Source organism: Alternaria ventricosa (assembly GCF_023758065.1).
Source record: "Alternaria ventricosa strain BMP 2768 chromosome Unknown scaffold_16, whole genome shotgun sequence".
NCBI lineage: Eukaryota > Fungi > Ascomycota > Dothideomycetes > Pleosporales > Pleosporaceae > Alternaria > Alternaria ventricosa.
In genome coordinates, this window is record NW_026055696.1 from 437,599 (window position 1) to 461,361 (window position 23,763).

A 23,763-nucleotide genomic window follows, 5' to 3' on the forward strand; every position below is an offset into this window, starting at 1 on the left:
GAGCATGATGTGAAAAGTATGACGGACTAGTTTGCGAAGGATAAGGTTACCGGGTTTTCCTTATGGTACCGTACAAAACGTAATTTGAAATATATATTCTCTAACAATCTACACATGCGTTACCATAGTCAGGAAAGATCTAAGTTGCATGAAGAGCAAGCCTAGAGAAACAGCCCTCTTCGTCTAAATCGCAGGTATAGAATGGTGAAGTAATTGCTTGAATTTGTTTGCATATACATCTCAAAAAGTACAAATCAGGCTCGAAGAAAATCAACTTCTGCGCAAAATCGCAGGTTCATCCAGCAAAAAAGATGCGATGGCTCTCCCTCTACCACAACGATCCAAAAGCAATCTAGGTGAAAGCCATGCTCTTCTTGATCTCGGCAATAGCCAGCGCAGGGTTAAGTCCCTTGGGGCACGTCCTTGAGCAGTTGAGAATGGTGTGGCATCGGTACAAGCTCATGCTGTTGTTGAGGGCGTCCTGGCGCTCGGCCTTCTTCTCGTCTCGCGAGTCGGCGATCCATCGGTAGGACTGGAGAAGAACAGCAGGGCCGAGGTACTCCTCCTGGTTCCACCAGTAGGATGGGCACGAGGTCGAGCAGCAGGCGCAGAGAATGCATTCGTAGAGTCCGTCGAGCTTCTTGCGGTCTTCCTTGGATTGGCGGAACTCACGACCCTGGGACATTGTTAGCAGATGTCTATTGGCCGACTTCCAAGTGTGGACGTACGTCTGGGGCGGCGGTGTCGCGCTGCAGGTATGGCTTGACCGATCGGTATTGCTTGTAGAAGAGCGTCATGTCCGGCACGAGGTCCTTGACAACGTACATGTGGGGGAGCGGGTAGATGCGAGATTCCTTGGTTGTGTCGGTGGGGATACGGCCTGTCATGACCTGTTAGCCTTCCAAACTCCTTCATGCGATACGAATCCACATACAGAGACATGCCAGGGTGTTGACTCCGTCAATGTTCATGGCACAACTTCCGCAAATACCCTCGCGACAACTCCGCCTGAACGTCAGGGTGGGGTCCACCTCGTTCTTGATCCTGATGAGCGCATCCAGCATCATGGGTCCGGTCTTGTTCAGGTCGAGCGTGTACGACTGCATCTTGGGCTTCGAGGTCGGCTCATCTGGGTTCCATCGGTAGATGTGGAAGGTCTTGGTCTTCGCATCTTTGCTGGCCTCGGGGTCCTCAATTGTCGATGTCTTGCTCTCTGGGATGGGCGATCGCGACGCATCGGGTACAATCTTTTCGGCGGTCTTGGAGATGGGCTCGCGGGCGTGAACGTCGTTTACGGAGGCGAAGCCGCGGGAGAAAACTGCCGGCCGTACGGCTGTCGAAGAGCGTTAGCAGTGCTCAGCAGTCGCGGTGACACTGGACGATGTACGTACCAATTCTCCGGGTAGCCAGACGGGTGAAAGCGCGTGTGGAGGCCATTGTGTGTGGTGTGGAGTGGAGAGTGCGGGCTGGGGCTTAAAGATCAAAGTGTTGCTATCATCGAAGTTGTAGCGTCAGGGCGCCACTCAAGCTTCCTCGGTTATGACAACTGCCAACCCGTGATTGGTCGCGCATGTTCGTCGGATGATTCCGGCTTCTTCGGCCCTTCGACGCCACTACATCATCGTCGAAAACGTCAAGACTTGTGACAGTCATCTCACACATAAAGATCGTTCGCCCAGTGTTGTTCTGTACAGAACGCTTGTCTTTGAAGGAGTCATATTGCGACAGATCGCAAAGCTCAGCAAGGTTCCAGCATACGAATATTTTGGCTACAAGCAATTTCTTTGTGCTCGTGTGATCAATTGTGCATAGCCAGTGTTGGTATTCATAGTAACTGTAAGGTCGGTAATATCGTAGTGGCTTGTCGTACTCATATCACGCGGACGTTAGAGGTATCTGCCATATAGCCGATCGGCCTTGATGAGGTGGAATTTTCTTGCAATGCCGACTCACTCAGGAATAGCCGATGTTCCACGTCCTTGGGGACTTGATTCTCTTTGCACGTACTGTGCTTTCACTTAAATGTCACACATATCCCTCTGTGGTACTGTCAAAATGTTCCTTCAGTCTCGTCTACATTCCCTGTTCCATTTTAGTTACTTCGCAAGTCTCAATAACAGCTAGATTTTGATAAGTCAACATTTCACTGTCACGCCTATCTTCACAGTGTGAGTATCGCATACACTGAACTCTCTTTATGTTGTCCTGTAGTAAACTTGTGTGCGCGCTCCTGTCCTTGCAAGTCACCACGTCCACCGCATCATGATTCTCTGTATCGAGAATAACAGTTTCGATATGTCTCGACCGATGCCGTAATGTATCAACTCTTGATCGATGCGGTCTCGCAACATTCCAGTGTCATGTTTTCGCTCTTTCCTCTTCCGGACGTGGACTCACCTTCACCACGTGGACCACCAAAGCAGAAGGCACGACGAGAATCTGGGGTCCGGGGCCCCACTTTGAGCTCTCACTTTCACCTTATCGCGACTGAATCTCTTAGAAGCCTGTTTGCTCAAGCTGTCAGCTTGGCGAAACATTTCGTCGCCGCGTCCACCCTCTTCCCTCCGCCACCGCACCACGCTCACACGGTCGCGTCGCCCCCAAATCCGCACCATCCGCACCCGCTATAGCGCTGTTATCGCATCATTGTTGCTAAGATTGTGGAAGTCATGTCTCTCTCATCACCACAGGTAAGTCGTCTTCTCTTTCGTCTGCTCTTGCATCTGCTGTGGAATTTTGTTGTTGACAGTCCTCGAGGCACATACACCCACCAAGGGTAGGTTCATAGGCGGTAGCCCGACTGGTGGCTATGGCAGTCCACTCCGTCCGCGCTTCGAGCGGGACGAGCAGTCCTTGCCTACTGTGGCAGAAGACGGATCCAATGGAAGCGCGTCCACTGATTCACATTCCGTTTCGGGAGGATCATCGTCGCAGCTCAGCTACACCAATGCCATGAGCCGTCCCATGAATGCTTCTCGAGGACCAGTCAACAGCCAGATGCCACACGCAAAGCAGAAGCTTGTGGGTTTCGCTTTACCCTAGCATTTCGAGGGACTGTGGCTAACATACACGAAGCCAACAACTCCCCAGCGAGCTCATCCTATGACAGTCAACGGAAACATGCCGCCTTCTCTTGCGTCCCCATCGTTCACTTTCCCGCAGGGTGCTCAGCAGTACGGTGACTACACCCAGAAGATGGCGCCGGCTAAGATCAACCACCCCAAGGACTCTGGTTCACAACGTGGCATCTCCCACATGAGCCAGAAGACCGATAATTGGCGTTCATCCGGTCTCGCGTCGTTCAGCAAGTCCAAGCGTCATCCATCCACCATGGTCAACCCTGCGCCAGCATTTCCACGCACGATGACCGACATCCCCGAGTATCTGGCTGTACAGGAGATGGCTTTCCGTCAAGGTCAGTATGACTCAGGAAACTCTCGCAGCAGGGTCCCAGCAAACCCCTTTGCAAGCCTCTTCGACCAGGTCTGGGAGCGCTTCTTCCAAATGGGTGCAGCCTACGGAGGAACGCCTGCTACATCGCCCGTAGAGCCATCTCCCACTCACGAGAACTTCGTTTGGTCTATCCTGATCAACCCCGCTACCCAGGATCTAGAGCATCTTAACGGTTCCGTAGACATGGGATGGGCCCATAAGATGTGCAGCATGTCTTTGAACTGCATGGAAGAGCTCATCCGCGTCGTGCGCAACCGTCCCAAGGACTGGGAGAAGATCGTCTGCGACATCCCTTTCCCGGTCAAGCAGACCATAGTGGCCTTCCCTGACCTCTGCGAGTACTACGACGTCCTCCAGCAAGAGGCCAACGAGGCATTCGGCGGCGGATTCTGAGACTTGTCGATTGCGTCGACTTTAGCTTCGTGGAGTGGGATTATCATCCCACACTCGGAGTTCCGGCCGCCTAGTAACGACAATAACAGTCGCGTAAGGTCTGTTGACGGTTTCGCCTAGGCGATGTTTACATGACGATCAGGGGTATGTTTGTATGGTGTTTCTCTAACGAGAATTAATAGTGGGTTGATTCCTTTTTGTTATCATGGCGTTTCACGGTGGGCACTGATGGAGTTTCGGCGCGATCTTGTTGGAGGAATATCCCGGCATCGTCAGTTTCTATTCATGTTTACGCCCACCGATCTCACGACGTCATGTAACGATCCATGTACAAGGAATGGCTTTGGCGCAGAAGCCTCAGATGTACTGTAGCACAGCTACGCACAAACACGTATAACAAAAATAATTTTCGATACAATAGCACAAAAGCAATAACACACACCTCGCGTCGTGATACTGCCACGCCAGATCACGTGGAGACGCGAATACGGGAGGGAATGGCTCCGGGCCTTTCCAAGATTTGCGAATATCCGCGTCATGCACATCATATCAGATTTTCATCACCATCTACTATAACCGTGTCCAGTCGCGCAAACCGCCCCTCTGAAAATGACAGCAACAGCACCAGCACGTTCGCATGGCTTCGATCGCCAACACAGCCTTTTGCAGCTCGACTGCAGCGCCGACCTGCGACACTATTCGCGCAACCTCGGGCCAGGCGTCCAGGAGCGCATCTTCCAGACCACGAGCGACGCCCTGCGGAAACAACTCGACGAGCATCGCGACTTCCTGCTCCGGCATCAGCAGCAGCAACCGCGGCTGGCTCCTACCTCGTCGGTAGTCAGCGGCCCAGCGCCCCCAACTCCTCAGGCATACCCACAGCCCCATCCCTATTCCCAGGCGTCGCAGCCCCCTCCCCTCCAGGCCGCCGCACCGCAGCTCGTCCATCGCCGCCCCGAACCCGCCATCGTCCCCGGCGACATCAGCACATACCCGCTCGCCCTGCGCGATGCCCTGTATTCGCAGAAGCTGATTCCGCGGGCGCATGACGGCCGGTCAGCGTATCATGTGGTGGTTAGCAGCAAGAACCGCGACCTGGGCGAGGATACAAAGGTCGTAGGGACTTGCCCGAGCATGCTGGCAGCGAATGAACTCGCGGCGCGGTACTTTGTCGAACACTGCTTGGTCGATGTTGTTGAAGCGAAGTTCACACAGCTGGCGAGCGGCGCGTTGCACTGCGGTGCGGGACCTCACAACGTGTATGTGCAAGAGGGCAGGATGGAATGATGGACGCTTTTGGGAATACAAGATGTCGTGGACCCGGGGCAATGGTCTGGTCCCCAGGTTCCACGGTACCCTTTGTCACCTGCAGGGTCCGCTGCCGTCCTGCATCATACCCGTGCTTTCAACCCGTCAGGCGGTATGTCATGTCCATCAAACATGTCGGACAATCGCATCTGGGATGCGCATCGCCACCACAACCTGATCGACGACTCGCGGGCGATTTCAGAGCTCAGCGATGTTCCTGGTCAACCAGTAATCCGACAAAACGCGAAGTAGTAAGATGGGATGTGCCAACACGCACCAGTCCATCACAAGACGTGTCGGGCAACAGGAGTCAGACAGGTAGCATCCTCTCATCGGCGCATGCTGGGGTACTACATGCACAGGGCGAAATCAGCTTGGAGGAAAGGAGTTTTACATTCTTGCAGCGTTTCGTGTTTTTGGGCGGATATGTATTATTATAATCTATTTCGATGATCCATGCGCATCATTGCTGGGACCATAGAGCCCCAGAGCGAGTCAATTAATTCTGTAATCACCTTACAACACTGTCCACCGTCTATACCGCGCTTCTCCGCTTTGACGTCTTTTTATACACCTGTCCAAACTGTCATGTAGACTTGGTTGTGCCGCCTGTAAGTCGCGCGTGTGGTATGTCTACCCAGTGTCCTTTGTAGCCTCCGACTTCAAGAAATACTCGCACCCACGCCAGAAGTGAAACGAAGGGAAACGATCATCACCATGTCTTCACCGGAAGTCCGTTTCATGCCCACACTTCCCAACAAGGCAGTTTACCAACAAGTGTAGATTGCAGCGTTGGCATGTTCCGGACTCGTTTTGCTCGTCCGCCCGCTACTTGCCGTGGTAGCAGGGTCATGCGCTCCGCAACTTGGCACGCCCTTGTCCCTGTGACCGGAACCCTCGCATTGCGGGCTGTTAAGCTACGTCATCAACATCATTCACCAGAGCGCGCTGGTGTCGCATAAGTCCCTTCATATCCAGCGAAGAAACGGAAATCGCGCGCTTGATTATACCGCGTCGCATCACGTAGATCCCAGACCCTCACTGTACCCAGCACAACGGAACTCGCGACCATCCCTTGCACAAACCCTGCCTCGCCGCAGCCACGCCACGCATAACCTCCTACCCACGCCGCAGCCACACAGCCCGCCATGGCGCCCCCAAACACGCCTTTCATCTACCTCGCCTGGCACCTCTACCTCGAGCCCATCTTCGCCCTCGGCGGCACATACCACCTCCACTGGGCGCCCGCCGAATACTTCACCTTCATGCCATCCACATCCGCGTACCACCCCGACTCGCAGATCGCATACGACCAGCTCGCATCCGCATACCTCTTCTTCGCCTTTACAGAGGGCGTGTTGATGCGCGTTGTCAAGGATCGGAAGACGTGGTGGTGGATTGTGCTGGGACTCATACTGTGTGATTTGGGGCATTGCTATGCGGCTTGGTGTGAGATGGGGACGAGGGGGGTGTTGGATCTGGGGAGCTGGAGCCAGAAGGATGTTGTTACTAATTCGCTGAATGTGCTGCCTGTGCTGGTGAGGGCGGCGTATTTGGTGGGGCTTGGTGTGCCTGGGGAGGGGGCGGAGAGTAGGAGGGGGATTGAGGCCAGGAAGGCGCCGAAGAAGGCTTCGAGGAAGGCTTGATCTGAGATGTGATTTCACTGTTGAGATGTATATATAAGAGATTAATTACTAGTCCTGCGACTATATACCATGTTCAGTCCGACGCAGCTCACATTTTCAAGTCGAATTGCATAACCAAGTTCTGCAGACGATACGTGTAGGTTTGCATGATGGCCACACATAGCTACCTGAGTACGTCTACCTAGGTAAGGACCTAGCCCTGGCTTACTCACACACTGTAAAATATATCACGAGTATAGTCGACATGTTCGTTTGTCAAGCAATTATCGTGTTGGCGCATATACCGCGGCCGAGACAGGCCGTGGCAGGGTGAGGCGAAGTTTGTGTCGGTTCCAGGTAGCATGATATCTCGATATATACGTGAGACGCTCTACGCGGTCAGAGTTTCAAGGCCTGCAGCATACACGTAGTTTCTCCAATCTTCTCGTCTATTCCACGCGCGCGTTCAGCACGGCTGATTCGTCAAGTCTCTGCAGACGGCATGCATGGAAAATATAGCAGCATGTGGGGGGAGTGAGCCGCGGGAGGGTCATGCTGCAGGTCAACATCGAATTCTGCGCGCACTATCGGATTCTTTGAAATGCCATGACGGCGCACTAGCCGTGGAGTCGCTCTCAACACTTTCCAACCAACCCGCATCGAGATGGGAGCCTTCACGTGAAGGTTGCAAACTGCGCGGGCTGCACAGACGGCGACTGGCTTCGGGAGATTCAGCGCGCAGGACGGAGGCAGGCTATGGTTCATGGCCCCAACGGTTGCACGAGCCGGCGTGTGTCTAATTGGTGGGCGGGGCACAGTGATGCGCGACTAAATGGGGAAGCTCCCGCAGCTGTCAGGTTAGCAGAGCAGGCGCCGGCACAGTCTGACGACGGTCTTCCGTGCAACTTGCGTAAAGATGACCGTCGTCGAGTCAAGGCCTTCGCTGATTGCAGTGCGACGGTGGAGAGGCCCACCAAACGCGCTGTGCGTGCCGGTGTGGCCGTACGTCATACCGCGGGGCTGAAATCTTGCAATTTGCGGCCATGGACACGAAAGTATCAAGTACGCCCCTTGCCGTAAGCCGCACGCCTCATCCAGGAACAGCAGCCAGATATCCTGAATTTGCCCAACCCCCAGCCCAGCACGCCGGCAGCACTTTCTTGCTTGGGCCCCGACTGACACGCGTAACCAAAGGCGTGGCTTCCCTACTACCTGCTTCATCACGATCGATCGAAGCTGCCGGAAATTTCACTGCGCGCGCCCACCGCCTCTATAACTTCACCTCGTCTGCCCCAAGCCATTGCGCAGGACCCGCTTCTCCCGCCTATATCTGATTGCCATTTCTCCACCATTTCTACATCCTCAATCTCTGACCAGCGGGCGCCCACGCCAGACTGCTGCCCAACATGACCACCCACGTCGTCTCCCTGTAGGTACCGCTTTTCACTTCCACCTGTAGATAGCCTATTGTGACTGCTGCCTGCACCGCGTTCGCCCTTTAACAGCGCTAGTTTCCTCCCGTATACCGTCGACTTCCACGAGTCCAAGTCCAACCCCCCAAGCCCGCCAGACGCCGCTCCCCCGAAGCTGAGCGAGACCGCCCGCGAGTCCTCCGCTACTAGCATAGCCAAATCGCGGCCCGTCAGCAAGAATGCAGCTGAGGAGCAGACCCCGAGCCTCCTTAAGCGGGCGCCGCCGACACACATCCAGCTGCCCAAGACGCCCATGCGCATGACGGAGCATGAGGACTTCTTCACCCCCGGCCAGCCCAGCGCGGCCACGCACTTCCCCAAGCCAGCAGACCCCCGGGGCCTGGTACGTAGCGATGCCCATGTCCCTGAATGGGGTACTACCGGTCTCTTCTTCAACCAGCCCATGTCTAGGGCCGAGCCAGCGCCTCCCGACACCATCCTTGAATACGCAAAGGCGCAGGAGCGGGCGCAGGCCCAGAAGGAGCGCATGAAGGGCTCTCACGCCGGCAAGCCTACAACGGACCCGCGATGGGCCACCGAGTACTCCGTCGTGCCGGCTGTCCAGGGCAACGGCGGCCTGACCAACGCGCTGCGCTGTGCCGTGGACAACAAATGTATTAGTGACACCATCACTGTCGGCTTGATCGGATTCCCCACAGACAGCTTGAACGAGGAGAAGAAGACGGAGATCTACGAGAAGCTCGAGGAGGAGCAGGACGCCCTCACCGTCTTCGTCAGCGATAAGGACTTCGATGGCCACTATGCACACTACTGCAAGACCATCCTGTGGCCAGTCTTCCACTACATCATCCCCGACCACCCCAAGAGCAAGGCTTTCCTCGACCACTCATGGGTCTTCTACGTCAAGGTCAACCAGGCCTTTGCCGACAAGGTTGTCAAGAACTACAAGCGCGGAGATGTCATCTGGATCCACGACTACCACCTGTGTCTGGTCCCACAGATGATCCGCGAGAAGCTTCCAGATGCACAGATCGGCTTCTTCCTCCACACTGCATTCCCCTCCTCCGAGGTCTTCCGCTGCTTGGCCGCGCGGAAGGAGCTGCTCAACGGCATGCTCGGGGCGAACCTAGTCGCTTTCCAGACACCAGAGTATTCCCACCACTTCCTGCAGACGTGCAGTCGAATTCTCTCCGTCGAGGCTACTGAGGACGGTGTCCAACTTGAGAACCGCTTCGTCAACGTGCACTCATCGCCTATCGGCATTGATCCTCGCGCTCTCGCCCTGGCCCGCGAGGAACCCGAGGTGCTAGAGTGGATTCAGACCATGCAGAAGCGGTACGAGGGCAAGAAGGTCATCGTTGCTCGCGACAAGCTTGACAACATCCGTGGTGTCAGGCAGAAGCTGTTGGCGTTCGAGTTGTTCCTCAACAAGAACCCCGAGTGGAAAGACAAGGTTGTCATGATCCAAGTCGCCACATCCACCACCGAAGACACTGAACTCGCTGCGACCGTCTCCGAGATCGTCACTCGTATCGACGCGGTTCACTCAACCTTGACCCACAACCCTCTCGTCTTCCTGAGGCAGGATATCGCATTCTCGCAATATCTCGCGCTTCTTTCTATTGCCGATGCCCTCGCGATTACCAGTCTTCGTGAAGGCATGAACCTTACTTGCCACGAATTCGTCATCTGCCAGGACGGTCGCGCGAGTCCAAAGAAGCACGGCCCTGTCATCCTCAGTGAGTTCACTGGAAGTGCTTCAGTCTTCCAAGGTGCCGACTTGGCTGTGAACCCCTGGGACTACAACAGCATCGCACAAGCGTTCAAGGTCGCCTTGGAGATGACTGATTCCGAAAAGGAACGCAGATATACCAAGTTGCGCGATACGGTTATGCACCAGACTGGTGACTTCTGGGTCAACAACCTCAGCTGCCATCTCTCAAAGGTCCACGAGGAGCAGTTCAAGCGCGACACCATGTCCATTCCCCGTCTTTCGTCCAGCAATCTTGCGCGTACCTACCAGGCATCTCAGCGACGACTCTTTGTACTCGACTACGAAGGCACCCTCGCATCCTACGGATCTGTTAACAACACCGTCCTGGCGAACACCGAGCGTGTCATTGTCGTGTTGAACGACCTTGTTGCTGATGACAAGAATGATGTTTACGTCATGACTGGACGTACTGTTCGAGAGACTGAGCTCATCTTTAACCGCGTGCGAGGTCTCGGTCTCATCGCGGAGAATGGTTGCTTCTTGCGCGAACCCAGCGCGAAAGAGTGGATACAATTCCCCGATGAAGAGAAGACTGTGAAGTGGAAAGACTCCGTCAAGCCCATCTTGCAGTACTACCTCGAGCGTGTCGAGGGTAGTTGGGTTGAAGAGCGCCACTGCTCCATGATCTTCCACTACAGAGCGCCCAACGACAAGGATGATTCCGCAAGCCGGCATGCTGGTGACTGCGCCAACCACATTAACGATGCATGTGAGCAGCAGCGTATAAAGGCGGTTCCCACCAAGGACTCAGTTGTCATCGAGCCCATCGACTTTGACAAGGCCTCTGCTTCGCAATACATCTTCAGCAAGTACCCTGAGAAGGGTCGACCTGACTTTGTGTTCGCGGCTGGTAACGATCGAAGTGACGAGGGTGTTTTCCGATGGGCAGAGCAGCTGAAGGAGGAATGGAAGGTTCCCAATGTCCAGACCGTTACCGTGGGTGATCGCAACTCAATTGCCATGTCGACACTACCCAATGGCGCTACTGGTAAGTTTACATTCCCACTTACAAACAAAACTCCTCTAATGCATCCTCCAGGTCTTCTCGGCGCCCTGAGCAAACTCTCGAAGAACCCTCGCACGCCTTGAAACGTTGAAGTACCTCTGGCGAGTGAGCGAAAATGAAACCATCGACGGGATGTGTCTAGCGCGTTTCGATACCCTCCTTATGACCTGATGACTGGTAATGGTAACGAAAGCACGGGGAACTTACTTTGGAATGAAGGGATTGCGAAAGGGATGTTACGCACGAATGAACGTCAAGCATGGGTGGAGTCCGGTTGGTCTTTTCCTATGATAGATCTTTTCTACTCTCAATACGGAACCTAGAATCTTCTTCATGCTACTATTGCTAAGATATGTGCAGTGATGTGAGTGTGTCGAGGTCTGTCTTTTTTATCAGTACGTGCCCGACTAACGGCAATCGAGGTATGCGTGAAGGACTACTGTGGCTCGAGCTACCTCTGATGTATTTCTTGATGTCCACCAACAGCGATCTCGTTGGCATCGCGTCGCTACGAAAACGTGATGAGACATGCCGGCCTTCAACTACACAGAAACGGCTCTATAATGTCGTTCTCTAGCTTACACGACACGAAATTTAAATAGAGTTCAGCACAACGTAGCACACAAGTATTTCGAAAGCCAAAGGGTGACACCACTTTGTTCATTCAAATGGAAACTGCAGTCCTCGCTGCAAATAAAAATGTATACACCACGAAAGATATTGAGAAGCGAATCAACAAGGCATCAAGAAGGGTATCGCTTAAATCAAAAAGAATCATCCATCATCAAACCCCAAGCCCATCAACCAGAAGCCTCTCCTCCTCCTTTTCTCGCAACAGAACTGCACTCTAAGCAAAGTTGCCACCAGCAGTCTTCTTACTGTTCGCAGCAATACTAACCCCCTTGACCACAATCTCCTTACCCCCCTCACTCGTAATCTTAACATCGACGCTATCCGCGCCAAAGCCAGCCGGGTTCTCAAAGAAGTTGTACGGCTTACGTGTAGTCGGCTGCCAGGTCTTGCCAGAGTCGACCGAGACTTCGAGTTTGGAGACGGCGACGTTGGAGTTCATGACTTGCATGCTGAACCAGAATTTGGATGTGCCGGATTTGTTCTTGAGGACGATGGGGGTGGTGATGCCGCAGGGGACGGGGGTCCAGTCAACGTTGATGACGCCCTTGGAGGGGGCGGCGAGGGCGGCGAAGCCGTCGGGGTAGAGGTCGAGGTGGTTGGGGCCGCAGCTGTGGGGGTGGGGTTAGTATGTGTTCATTGTGGGAATTTGTCAAGGGAGGTTGCTTACCCTGGGCATTGGTCGGTGACCATGGCAGTGATTTTGTTACCGTTGGGGCCGGTTACGCTGACGCACACACCGCAGGCGTTGCCGTTGTCCCAGTTGGAGTCGGAGAGCGCGGTGCCGTAGAGACCGGCGGGGATGGTGTAGCCAACGAAAGAGCACATGCCGCCTTCGGTGTTGCCGCCGTAGAAAGTGGCTTCGCCGCGCTTGGAGGCGGCAGATGAGACGGCAGCCTTGTCAGCGGGAGCCGCGGCTTGAGATGCGGCAGGAGCTGGAGCCTTGGACTCGGAGGCAGGCACTGCGGCAGCGCTGGATGACTGGGCGGCAGCGTAGGACTTTGATGCTTCACTCTGGGGGATCGGAGTGTAGGCAAGCGAGCTGTAGTCTAGCTTGGTGGTCGGGAGGACGCTCATGGTAGGGTAGGAGGGCGAGTCGGAAGATCCTGCAGGCTTGAAGAGAGCAGAGGTCGTGGCGTTGCCATAGGGAGCACCGGTTGGGTGAACGGTGACGGTGGTGAGGATCTCCTTGGTGCTAGTGGATGTGACATCCTCGACAGCGTCGGGAGTAGCAGAGCCAGCACCGGGAGTGACAGTGATGTAGACCTTCTCGTAGGTGGTGGTGTAGACAGTGCTCCTGGAGGAGCAAGCGCCAGACTTGCTAGCGGTGGCGTCGGCAACATCCACGGGCTTTGCAGTCTCGTACACTGTTTCAGTTGCGGTTGTGGTAACAGTCTGCTGGGAGCAGACGGACTCAGCGACAGCGAGACCCGCGATGGGGAGAAGAGAGAAGAAGGTGGACTTCATGATGTCTGATGACTGTTTGATGGAGTGACGGAAGATGGAATTCGAACGACGACTTGTTGGAGAAGACTGTGTAGGATCGTATCAACGAGTCCAAGTAATGAATGGCAGCAGCTCAGCGGCTTGCAAAAAAAGATGGAAGTTCGACTTCGTGTTGAGAGAGTTACCAGAAGCTTGAAGCTCTACGAAAGGGCGTCCCCGCCCTACATAAAGGCCTCGAACAACGCTTACATCTCATTTTACTTGACTAACCCAACGCAGCGCCACGCAGTAAACTAACATGTGGAAATTTGCGCTCGGGAGGAATGCGAATAAGCTTATCTCTTGATCACCAATTCCGTTGTCTCGACCCACCGAACGTAGCGGGAAAATGCCGGCCAGGTACCCACGCGCTTCTCGCCTTTTTCTAGTCCAGCCCCAGTGATATTCATCCGTTGTTTGACGGGCGTTTGGGGTTGAGCAAGTCAGAGTCCGTTTCAGAAAATGCTTGTGTCAATGCTTGGTATGATGAGTTGGGGGCATTGTGAGTCGTGTGGCGCTAAGGCGTAGGATGCGCTAAAAGGCGATCAAACATGCGTGAGATGAGAAGACGGGAACACGCAGTAGTTTTGAAATTCGCTGCCGGGAACCGAATTTTGAAAAGTAGAACACTGCAAGCGACGTTCTACAACTGCCTGTTGCGCAGTCGCAGCATGATGCGCTGTTTAGCAGTAACGCCGCGAGTGTGTTGTGTGGCTATGCGATACTAATTCGGGAACCAAAGCGTTTCAAGGAAACCGATTTGTGGCACTTCGGGACTTTATCGGCCGTGTAGTACAGTCGCGTGGTAACTACTAGTGAGTCTAGAACCAGTGTATATATTACACGAAATACCGAGCGTAGTCCGGTGATGGTCCGGTGGATATTGTTGACTCGGTAGGCGCCCGCAACATCGTCGACGAACCTGCTACATGATCCCGCGTTCTCCACGTTGCGCTTAGATAGAACCCAATCTGTAGACTGTTGACCATATCAGAACTGTGAAACCATAAACGGATGTAAGAATGCGTAGATGTGGATCCGAAGTCTTCCCCATACAAGTACAACAGGCTAGAGCATACAATGACAGCCCCGCGATGGCGTCGGTGGTACTCCTACCATCAATCTAAATATCGGCTCCTTCCAGAGAGATTGTTCGCTGAGAATTCACTTGCATTTGAGTGTAGCCAGAATTGTCGTAGTCGCGGTGACAGCACACACTTCGAAGTCCCCGCTTGGAACAGGGCCATGCCAACCAGAACCGCTGCGATGTCGCGACATCTTGGTCTTCCCAAAGAATACGAGAGTAGTTTCTTCCTGGTCATCTGTGACCTGTATGACGAATCAATTGCGCTTGAGCGCGTTCTCGCCTTGCTTCGTCGCCGAGTAAAGTTGTGGACGGCGTAATCTAGCAACTAATGACAAGCTGCCGTCATCTGGACGTTCATTCCACAACGATGCAGAAGTTGTTCATTCCCGGTCCGTCTCTGATCTTCCTCTTCTCAGCCGTCGTAGCCTTGGGCTCATTTGTCAAGGCAAACAAGTAGTAGCACAGCTTTGAAGTGTTCTTGCTGAATCTCATCGTAAAACCTAGATCGCCCATGATACCCAGAAACAGATCTTCGTCGAGATAGCGTGAGTTGTCCACACACGGTAGAGGTAGAACAAAGAATAGAACTGGCAACACAGAATCGGCCGTCTCAGTCCATGCAACGCCCTTTCTCAAGAACTTGGTGATGCGTTTGAGCATCTCGCCTCGACCAACTGCATCCGGAACATAGTTGAGTACGAGAGATAGGGAGATTATATCGAAGCGCTCATCGTCGCATGTAGGAAGTGGCCGCTCCATGAAATCCTGCTTTACGATGCCCGGCCCTTGACTGTTCAGATCGATCCTCGTCATGTCGATGACGCTTGCGTACTTTGAGATCTCGTTCTTAGTTGACAAAGCTCCGACTTCGAGACATCTGAGTTCGGCGTCGCCAGCCCTACGACGATCCCGTGCTTTGGGGTCCAAAACTTTGGATTGCTGGAGCCAGTCGACTAACAGCTTGCTAGAATCACCACCCCTGTCTTTCGCCTGACCTTGCTTGCTTGCCGCCTGGTACATCCTGATGCCTCCATTTCTCTCGATAGCTTGCGCAATCTCTTCTGCTGAGCTCACATCCCCTTTCTTCAGAGCTGCTGCATGCTCCTTCTGTAGTCGGTGATGGGTGCGAATGATAGTCCTGGAGCGCTCCGAGGTCATACGCTCTTTCGGCTTGCTGACGGGTGGTCGGCCATGCGACAGAGTCTTTTGGCGCTTTTTGACGACCATGACGATTTTGATGTTGCAGTCACATGGCTGAGGTAAGGTGATGGTTGAGCGACGCCGAGAGCTCAGATGCAAGGATTTGGCGCTAGTGTGCTAGCGTGCTTTCTTCCCACACTCGACTTGTAGCCGGAGCAAAAACCACAACTTTTCGATTGCGACTCTCGACACTAACTCCAGGACCACCACAACCGCCAAAATGGGACCCAAGGCCGTATCCAAGAGTACGTCAACGCAGACACCGCAACCGCGAAATCGAGGAGGAGCATAAATGTCGCAAAGTGGCACCGGACCACGGCAGCAGTCTGTGGAAAAGGGAACTTTGCGAATGCGCCTCGATCAGCGACCCTCCCATTGCGCTCATCGCTAACATCCATCACAGCCCCTACCAAGACTGGCAAGCAGGCCAATGCTGCTGCCAAAGCGGCCCTCCGCGGCGTAAGCCTCCCTTGATCCTCTTGAGTCGTGTCAGAAACATACCTCTGACGGGCTGTACTTCTCGTGTGATGGGCACAATTAACGAGATGACAGTCGTATGCGAACAAGAAGCGCGCGATCAGGAAGAACACTAGCTTCCACCGGTATGCCCGACCCCAAGACTGCGAGATGTTGCCTGCTAATGTGTCGCAGCCCCAAGACCCTCGAGCTGTCCCGCGCCGGCAAGTACCCTCGCAAGTCGGTCCCCCATGCCCCCCGCATGGACGCCGAGAAGGTCCTCATCCACCCTCTCAACACCGAGTCGGCCATGAAGAAGATTGAGGAGAACAACACCCTCGTCTTCATCTGCAACGTCAAGGCCAACAAGCGCCAGATCGCCGCCGCCCTCAAGAAGCAGTACGACGTCAGCTGCGTCAAGATCAACACCCTGATCCGCCCCGACGGCTCAAAGAAGGCTTTCTGCCGCCTTACCGCCGATGTCGACGCTCTCGACATTGCGGCCACCAAGCTCGCCATCGTTTAAAGAGGTGATCTCTGTATAAGGGAAGGCATGGTCATGATAGGGTCTGGTTATACCCGGCAATGGAAAAAGCGATGTGATATGCATGGCGGGCGTTCATGGGATAAACGTAGTCACGGTGACTCGAATGAATCAGATTTCCACATGACGCCAAGTTGGACTTGGTCCTCAACAAGTTTTACATTTCCGTGCTGTGATATCGTTCTTTCCTGAATTGTGATTCCTGGACATGCAACATAGCTCGATCTTTCAGCCACAGAAACATTCGAATAGCCATGAAAGTTTGCTGGGTAGGAGAGATCAATGCAATGCTGGACGCAGCGCAATGTCTATCATGTACCTCATATCTCCATTTCCAGTGACATGCACCCAACGCTTCCCGCCATGCAGTGTTGTACAGATCATCAAGTCTCATTATCATACACTCCCGTCTCACCCCTCCCCTCTCTTCTCTTGTGCCCCATCTATCCCCTCAATCTCTCTAACTCTCTCAGCACAACCATATTCGCATCCAAGAACCGATCCACACACTGCCGCATGCACGGCTCCTCGTACTTGTCCAATTTGCCCGCCTTGACGGTACCCGCAGGGATGCATTTGCGGAAACATGTGTCGGTGAGGGAGTGTATCGCTGTTTGGAGGAGTTGAGTTAGCGAAGGGTACTGATGGGAGTGGGAACTGGGAGGTGCTTGGGTGCACGGTATTGTGGGCTGTTGTATCCACAGAGGGAGGAGGTGAAGCCATGACGCACAGAGCCAATGCACCCCAAGAAAGCTTTTAAGAGAGTTCCAAAACATACAAGATTGAATCCTAGCCTTCTGTCCCTCATTCATAGCGAATTGCTGCAGTTCCTGCTTGTCGCGGTCGGACAGCTTGCTCAAGTCGGCGTTGCCGAAACCGCCACCACCTAGGGAGTCCATCTTTTTCTCTTGTGTGTATATGTGGTCGCGAGACTGCGCCGGTATGTATCGGGAGGTTATTCGGGTGGAGGACGGAGAGGGTCGTGGCTGATTGCGCGGGCTCGCGAGATGTGGGCGGGCCGTGGTTTTTTGTTCTGGATTGACGTACTTGAAGCTTTGCGCATCGGAGGTTCAGCCGCGGAGGGACCGATGGGGGTTAGTCAGCCTTGGGGAAGACGGACACACTCAAGGTTCGGGGTTGCTGACTTCCTTGTCTCTCTTCAACGATTTTGAGTCCCATGGTTTTTTTTTTCTTATTGCAAGTTCCGGAAGTGCTGGGTATGTATGGGTGTTGGATTGGCAACAGGTCAGATGTTATGATTAGAACCGACAACAAGACGCTCAGTCTACGGACTTTGGCAGTGTCATCCTCAACACATGCTCCCGAACGACGTTTCTTCCGTCATCACTTCTTCGCATAACTCGCGTCTCATTGTATACATCAGCCACCCCCATACCTGCCTCTTCGCTCGCTGCAGACGCCGTGGTACCAGCAACGTAAAACAGGAAATACGGCCAGTTCTCGTCTTCCAACCCCTTGAACACTCTCACCTTGGAGATGACCTTGTTACCTCCCAACCGCCTCTTATGCTGCATAAGGAAGTAGCCAGCCCATCGCCCAACAGGGCTTCCCAACAGAGCTTTCCCAGCGTCCGTCTCCATGCTAAAATCGGTTCCTGGCCAGGGATCCGGCACCTCCCCCTTCGGTGGCGACAGCGTACGCCGGGCACGTTTAACGTGTTGACGCGTCTCTGGATTCATGATTTGCATAACGAACAGGTACCTGATGTTCTGGAACTCTCGCGGGTTGGTATGAACGCGATTCCAGACCGCCCACGCCATATCCGAGACACTGCGTATCGCAGGCAAGGCATCGGCATGGGGGTCTTCAAACCATAGATTTCTTGCATTTCTTGCGGGAGAGAAGAGCTCGTTTCCGTATATCGCGCCTGCCTGTGAGTTGGCGCCAATATTGAATTGTGCGCCCGTAGCACGATATTCCTTGCCGCAGACCTCGTACCGTTGACGCTCCAATTCCGGCATTTCGCCGTTTTCGTCCTTCTTCATGGCTGGACCGTTGGCATGCTCGATTTGGAAACAATGGTTTGGACCACCCTGGCGCATGCTCTTGGTTCCGATGGCTAGTTCGTCAAAGGCTGTCTTCATGTAGGGGTCGTCAAAGTCGCATGCTTCGTCTGCTGACTTCGCGAGCTCCTCAGTCGCATCGTTGTAACCCCATTCACGTAGCTTGGCGACGAGGTCCCCGTCGAATGGACTTTCAGCAGTGGTGCCTAGGCCGTAGAGAGCCGCGGCTTCAGCGTCGCTGGACCTCATGCCTTGGAGGAGCTTGGCGCCACGGGCGACAGCCAGTGTCCATAAGTCATCAGCGGCGGTTCTGACTGGGCCAGTTCCGGTAGCGGAGTGGAGTTTGTTGTTGAAGGTGGTATTGGTTGTCGAGATGAGGGTAGTGTTAGAAAGACCAGCCGGGAGAACAATAGCCACAGCAGAAGTTGCGGAAAGCAGTAACAGCCCCATCGAGCGTGACGTGAGATACGATGCGCGCATCTTCATCCAGTTAGGGGGGTTTGAATAGTTGGGGATAGGAGTCGAGACCGGTGAGTCTATGCAGGATATCGAGTAAAGTTGAGAGAGCAAACGCAGCCAGTAAGTGAGCGGTGGAGCGGCGGAGTCCAGTTTGGCCTCCATTCGCACTAACACTCAAGAAGCATATTTAAACCCATTCAAACCATTCACTGCGCCTTGGTCACATGATACCCAAATTCTGTTCTGCACACTTGCACGCCCAGATTTCAACTGCTACACAGCCCTCACACTCTCTTCTCAAGAAGCATACTACGAGACTGGTGACCTTGAACTTACTTGATGCTATGCAGAATAATATTTCATATTGAGAACAACCCTCCAAATGCACAAGAACGCCATGCCAATTACCACCCGGATATCAAACATTTACTAAACAAACACATTACCAGACAACTATTGTCATTCCGACATCGTCATGATCTCCATACTTTCGTTCCTAAGCCCCAATCATCTCTTTGGGCAGGCATGCAAAAACAGTGCTGATGATAGCCATAATAGTGCTGACGACAATCAACACCCAGTTCATCGTCTTCTCCCCACTAGATATCTCTTTTCCAAACAATTTCAAGTGAAACGCCAAGGGTAGGATGATGCAAATGCTAAAGCAAGCGACACTGCCGAGAAGTGTCATGATGCGGTCGAAGGAAGGAAATACGATTGCGATGATAACGAATATGACGATGGTAACGATGCGAAGGGTGATTTTGAGCGCTCCTCGAGTGAGTCCGCTCATGCCGTCGATGGACGAGGACATGGCCAGAGAGCGCGTGTCCAGACCGAAGAGGACTTCCAAGGTGCTGACGATGGGGCGTGCGTTGAGCGGGATCTTGGTCAACGGAATGATGGCAATGCAGATGGCGATGAAAACGGAGATGCCTTGAGGAAAGCCTTTGGTGAGGAAGATGTTGCTTGTCACTTCCTCTTTGACACCGTCTCCGAACATGAGGATACCAGCGCAAGCCATACCGACATCGATCAAGTAGGTGAAGATGTAGGTGACATTGACGGCCTTCCTGTACTTGTATGGGTGTCGCATGTCGCGGTATATGTTCGGGAAAACAGAGTGGCCACCCCAAGGAGACATGAGTAGGCCAATAGAGAGTGGCACGGTCATCCAGTTGTCGGGGAACAGGTATTGAGTCATGGGCTGGCGGATGGAGCCGGGAGCGTCGGGTTTGGCAAGTCCATCGACCCAGATAGCGAGGGTAACTATTCCATGTCAGCTGACGAATATGATGCATGTAGTTGTGAACTCACTTCCGAAGCAAGACATTACACCCAGAATAGATGTGAATGACAGAAAGCGGAGGGGTAGGAAGCTCAATGGTATCAAGATCAGCCCACAGACAATCTTCCATTGGAAAACGTCCCAACCGGGGATAAGAGCGTCCATGCTGTCAGCGAAAAGCACGACCAGTGCTACGCATGCTGCTAGCAACTCCAAAGAGAATAGAATACTGGTGGCTACCCGCGCTTTCGTTCCAAAAGAGACGTACGCAAGATCAGCAAAGGTGATGAGGGAACCATCGACATCAAGGCACTTGGCAAGTAGCTTTGCAGTGTAGCCGGTTACTATGGCAGACCACGCTAGGAAAACCATGCCTATCAGCCATCCAGAGTACTTGAGCGCAAGTGGCAATGTGAGCAGTCCAACACCAACCAGGACGTTGACGGAGTTGAAGATTGTCTGGGGTAGGGTGGATTGACCAACAACTACGTTGATAATGTGTCCGTCCTCCTCGACCTGCTTGACCAGGAGCGGCTCTCGTTCTTGTTCTGGCTCCCCAACGCCCTTCATCTGTTGCTCTGTGAAGAGGCGGCCGGCATGGCGCATGGACGACTCGTTGACGCGCGAACTCAGACTGCCGTATCCCGTGCCATAGCTCGCGCCGAAGGGTGACGATAGCGAAGGTTCGATCTGGAAGATGCTCGACCCTCTCCCTCTCAGGCGCTGTTCGACGCCGTTGGGCAGCAGCTGGCTCCGCTCGGTCGCGCCATTCTCTTCGTCTGTGATGGCATTGTCGGATGCGCGTCGTCCCTCGTTCTGGAAGGCCTGTCGCAGTGCGGATCGTTGGTCGGGTACTGGTGTGGGCAGTCCGCTGCGCGAGAAGTCGGACTCCTCTGTGTCGTCCCCTTCGTCGTCTGTCTCGACGCGGAAGGAGGGTCGCACGGGGGTGATCTCGAAGAAGCCGGCTGCACGCTGCCACGATCGCGCAAAGTTGTTTATGCTGTTGACGCCTCCAACTTCGCCCAGCGCGCTAATCTGCTGTCCTACGGAAGACCTGCCGTCTGTTAGCTGTCGTGACACGCGAGTGGCGCGATATGCTCACCTCCGCCTGCGCAGCTCTCCCGCGGTGCCCGTCCACCTCCCGGCATTGCTCTCTCCACTGGGCCGCCTCGAGAGCTCGTCCCACTGCACATGGCTCTCCGTGTCCGAGTCGATGGATGGGCGGTTGGAGTCGTAGGCGCTCCAGGCGGATGGCTGCTTCCCTCTGTTGTCCATGGTGAGTACGTCAGGGCGTCACAACGAATGGGGCAGGCGCGACCAAGAAGAACGTATGGGGCAGGACAGGCGATATATCGTCTAAAACTGTTGATTCAAACCCTGCAGGGAGGCGGGAGCTACTTGAGTCGATAGCTGGCTATCGTCGGGATGAGATTGCGCCTGGTGGATTGCGGGTGATAGCCGCTATCCATGACCGTCCTGATTATATAAAGAAGCGCCGAGCGAGGCACGTCTGCCATAGAAAGACGCAGAAAGTCAAGATGGCTATCACGAGGGATTCATGCGGCCCCGCCGGTCTGCCGTCATAGCTGCCCCCAGCCGGAGCTACCCAAGGCACGCGCTGATAACGGGTTACTGCACATGCGCTGCTGCTGCTCTCCATGCCCGCCGCCCGCTGAGTGGCCGTGCAAGCGAGCCTCTGTCAGCGCCCAGTCGACTGCCCTACCGTGACTGTGCTGCCTTACGGGCACAGTCAGGGACAAATAAATTCACATAAGCCGAGTGGGCTGCCGTTTGCCTCTTCTAAACACTTTCGCATTCACGTAGCCAAGGCGCGCAGCAGTCACAGGCCGCGCTCTCCACCCTCCTCCCGCCGCCAGTCGGCAGCTACGTCGCTTGTTCTTGCCCCTCGCCGAACAAGAAAATCTCTCGACCCCACCAACACCACTACCTCACCTCGACACCACCGCCGCGACCATGTCGTCCGGGAAGAATGAGCAGCCCAATGAGGCCGAGAAGAACATAGAGATCTGGAAGGTCAAGAAGCTAATCAAGCGTCTCGAAGCAGCCCGCGGAAATGGCACATCCATGATTTCCCTCATCATCCGTAGGTGACACCTGACGACCTAGCAAAATGCCGCAGACTGACCATGTGTAGCGCCCAAGGATCAGGTTTCACGTGCCGCGAAGATGTTGGCTGAAGAATTCGTGAGTACCAGGACACCCTGCGCCGGCGCCGTCACTAATTTTCCAGGGTACCGCCTCCAACATCAAGTCGCGCGTCAACCGTCTCTCCGTCCTGTCGGCCATTACCTCGACCCAGCAGCGTCTCAAGCTCTACTCAAAGGTCCCGCCCAATGGCCTCGTTGTCTACTGCGGTGAAATTATCACCGCAGAAGGCAAGGAGCGCAAGATCAATATCGACTTCGAGCCCTTCAAGCCAATCAACACGTCGCTATACCTTTGCGACAACAAATTCCATACCGAGGCCCTGAGCGAGCTGCTAGAATCGGATCAAAAGTTTGGCTTCATTATCATGGACGGAAACGGTGCGCTCTTTGGCACTCTGTCTGGAAACACCCGTGAGATTGTCCACAAGTGAGTGCGACCGATACCTCTTAGCCTACAGGCCACTGATCGTTGCAGATTCTCCGTCGATCTTCCCAAGAAGCACGGCCGTGGTGGTCAATCCGCTCTGCGTTTCGCCCGTCTCCGTGAAGAAAAGCGCCACAACTACGTCCGCAAGGTCGCCGAACTGGCTGTACAGAACTTCATCACCGCCGACAAGGTCAACGTAGCCGGTATCATTCTCGCTGGTTCCGCCGACTTCAAGAACGACCTCAACCAGTCCGATCTCTTCGACAACCGTCTGCAGTCCAAGGTCATCAAGGTCGTCGACGTGTCCTACGGAGGCGAGAACGGTTTCAACCAGGCCATCGAGTTGGCTGGCGAGACCCTCAGCAACGTCAAGTTCATTCAGGAGAAGAAGCTCATCAACGAGTACTTCGACCACATCTCCAAGGACTCTGGCAAGGTCTGCTACGGTATCGACGACACCCTGAAGGCTCTGGAGGCTGGTGCTGCTGAGACTCTGATTGTCTTTGAGAACCTGGAGATCACTCGCTGGGTTCTCAAGAGCTCTGCGGGCGCGGAAATCATCCTCCACACGACCAAGCAGCAAGAAGAGGACCGAAGCATATTCATGGACAAGGAAACCGGCCAAGAGATGGAAGTCATCGACCAAGGCTCTATGCTTGAGTGGCTCGCCGAGAAGTACCGTGACTTTGGTGCCAACCTGGAGTTTGTTTCCGACCGTTCTTCCGAGGGCAACCAGTTCGTCAAGGGCTTTGGTGGTATCGGCGCCATCCTCCGTTATGCGCTCAACTTTGAGCAACTGCAAGACTTCGACGAAGATGAAGATGAATTCTACGATGATTGACGGTTGTGCGCCCTCGCTGACTGCGAGGTAGCGTCCCCACTCGCTTCGAGTGACGGAACGTCCGCTACCTGCGCGAAAAGTCAAAAAGACGTGTCCGAGATCAAGGCCGGAGTAGTCGAAGCAACGACACTTCGCCTTTCCAGATTGTAAGATGGGAGTGCC

General features: G+C 54.2%; 11 protein-coding genes across 11 annotated transcripts; 5 read left to right on the plus strand and 6 right to left on the minus strand.

Moving 5' to 3' along the window:
* Window positions 1-352: 352 nt before the first annotated feature.
* SDH2 (succinate dehydrogenase complex, subunit B) lies at window positions 353-1,437 on the minus strand (the record flags this gene model as incomplete). Its single annotated transcript, XM_049346222.1, has 4 exons — window positions 353-676; window positions 729-880; window positions 935-1,333; window positions 1,392-1,437. The coding sequence occupies 4 exons, from the start codon at window positions 1,435-1,437 to the stop codon at window positions 353-355; spliced, it is 921 nt and encodes a 306-aa protein (XP_049196623.1).
* Window positions 1,438-3,102: 1,665 nt separating this feature from the next.
* J4E93_008322 (uncharacterized protein) lies at window positions 3,103-3,846 on the plus strand (the record flags this gene model as incomplete). The annotated part of the gene is made up of 1 exon (XM_049346223.1): window positions 3,103-3,846. The coding sequence occupies one exon, from the start codon at window positions 3,103-3,105 to the stop codon at window positions 3,844-3,846; it is 744 nt and encodes a 247-aa protein (XP_049196624.1).
* A 609-nt stretch (window positions 3,847-4,455) lies between these two features.
* J4E93_008323 (uncharacterized protein) lies at window positions 4,456-5,133 on the plus strand (the record flags this gene model as incomplete). The annotated part of the gene is made up of 1 exon (XM_049346224.1): window positions 4,456-5,133. One exon carries the CDS (start codon window positions 4,456-4,458, stop codon window positions 5,131-5,133), a length of 678 nt encoding a protein of 225 aa, XP_049196625.1.
* A 1,169-nt stretch (window positions 5,134-6,302) lies between these two features.
* J4E93_008324 (uncharacterized protein) lies at window positions 6,303-11,075 on the plus strand (the record flags this gene model as incomplete). Its single annotated transcript, XM_049346225.1, has 3 exons — window positions 6,303-6,544; window positions 8,291-10,974; window positions 11,026-11,075. 3 exons carry the CDS (start codon window positions 6,303-6,305, stop codon window positions 11,073-11,075), a joined length of 2,976 nt encoding a protein of 991 aa, XP_049196626.1.
* A 764-nt stretch (window positions 11,076-11,839) lies between these two features.
* On the minus strand, window positions 11,840-13,089 carry J4E93_008325 (uncharacterized protein; the record flags this gene model as incomplete). Its single annotated transcript, XM_049346226.1, has 2 exons — window positions 11,840-12,233; window positions 12,293-13,089. The coding sequence occupies 2 exons, from the start codon at window positions 13,087-13,089 to the stop codon at window positions 11,840-11,842; spliced, it is 1,191 nt and encodes a 396-aa protein (XP_049196627.1).
* Window positions 13,090-14,548: 1,459 nt separating this feature from the next.
* On the minus strand, window positions 14,549-15,421 carry J4E93_008326 (uncharacterized protein; the record flags this gene model as incomplete). Its single annotated transcript, XM_049346227.1, has 1 exon — window positions 14,549-15,421. The coding sequence occupies one exon, from the start codon at window positions 15,419-15,421 to the stop codon at window positions 14,549-14,551; it is 873 nt and encodes a 290-aa protein (XP_049196628.1).
* A 193-nt stretch (window positions 15,422-15,614) lies between these two features.
* Window positions 15,615-16,376, plus strand: 60S (60s acidic ribosomal protein P2; the record flags this gene model as incomplete). Its single annotated transcript, XM_049346228.1, has 4 exons — window positions 15,615-15,639; window positions 15,798-15,853; window positions 15,947-15,996; window positions 16,046-16,376. 4 exons carry the CDS (start codon window positions 15,615-15,617, stop codon window positions 16,374-16,376), a joined length of 462 nt encoding a protein of 153 aa, XP_049196629.1.
* A 461-nt stretch (window positions 16,377-16,837) lies between these two features.
* On the minus strand, window positions 16,838-17,293 carry J4E93_008328 (uncharacterized protein; the record flags this gene model as incomplete). Its single annotated transcript, XM_049346229.1, has 2 exons — window positions 16,838-17,004; window positions 17,173-17,293. 2 exons carry the CDS (start codon window positions 17,291-17,293, stop codon window positions 16,838-16,840), a joined length of 288 nt encoding a protein of 95 aa, XP_049196630.1.
* Window positions 17,294-17,674: 381 nt separating this feature from the next.
* Window positions 17,675-18,904, minus strand: J4E93_008329 (uncharacterized protein; the record flags this gene model as incomplete). Its single annotated transcript, XM_049346230.1, has 1 exon — window positions 17,675-18,904. One exon carries the CDS (start codon window positions 18,902-18,904, stop codon window positions 17,675-17,677), a length of 1,230 nt encoding a protein of 409 aa, XP_049196631.1.
* A 469-nt stretch (window positions 18,905-19,373) lies between these two features.
* Window positions 19,374-21,440, minus strand: J4E93_008330 (uncharacterized protein; the record flags this gene model as incomplete). Its single annotated transcript, XM_049346231.1, has 3 exons — window positions 19,374-20,146; window positions 20,195-21,219; window positions 21,268-21,440. The coding sequence occupies 3 exons, from the start codon at window positions 21,438-21,440 to the stop codon at window positions 19,374-19,376; spliced, it is 1,971 nt and encodes a 656-aa protein (XP_049196632.1).
* A 699-nt stretch (window positions 21,441-22,139) lies between these two features.
* SU2 (Eukaryotic peptide chain release factor subunit 1) lies at window positions 22,140-23,601 on the plus strand (the record flags this gene model as incomplete). The annotated part of the gene is made up of 4 exons (XM_049346232.1): window positions 22,140-22,269; window positions 22,321-22,370; window positions 22,417-22,760; window positions 22,809-23,601. 4 exons carry the CDS (start codon window positions 22,140-22,142, stop codon window positions 23,599-23,601), a joined length of 1,317 nt encoding a protein of 438 aa, XP_049196633.1.
* Between the last annotated feature and the right edge of the window lie 162 nt (window positions 23,602-23,763).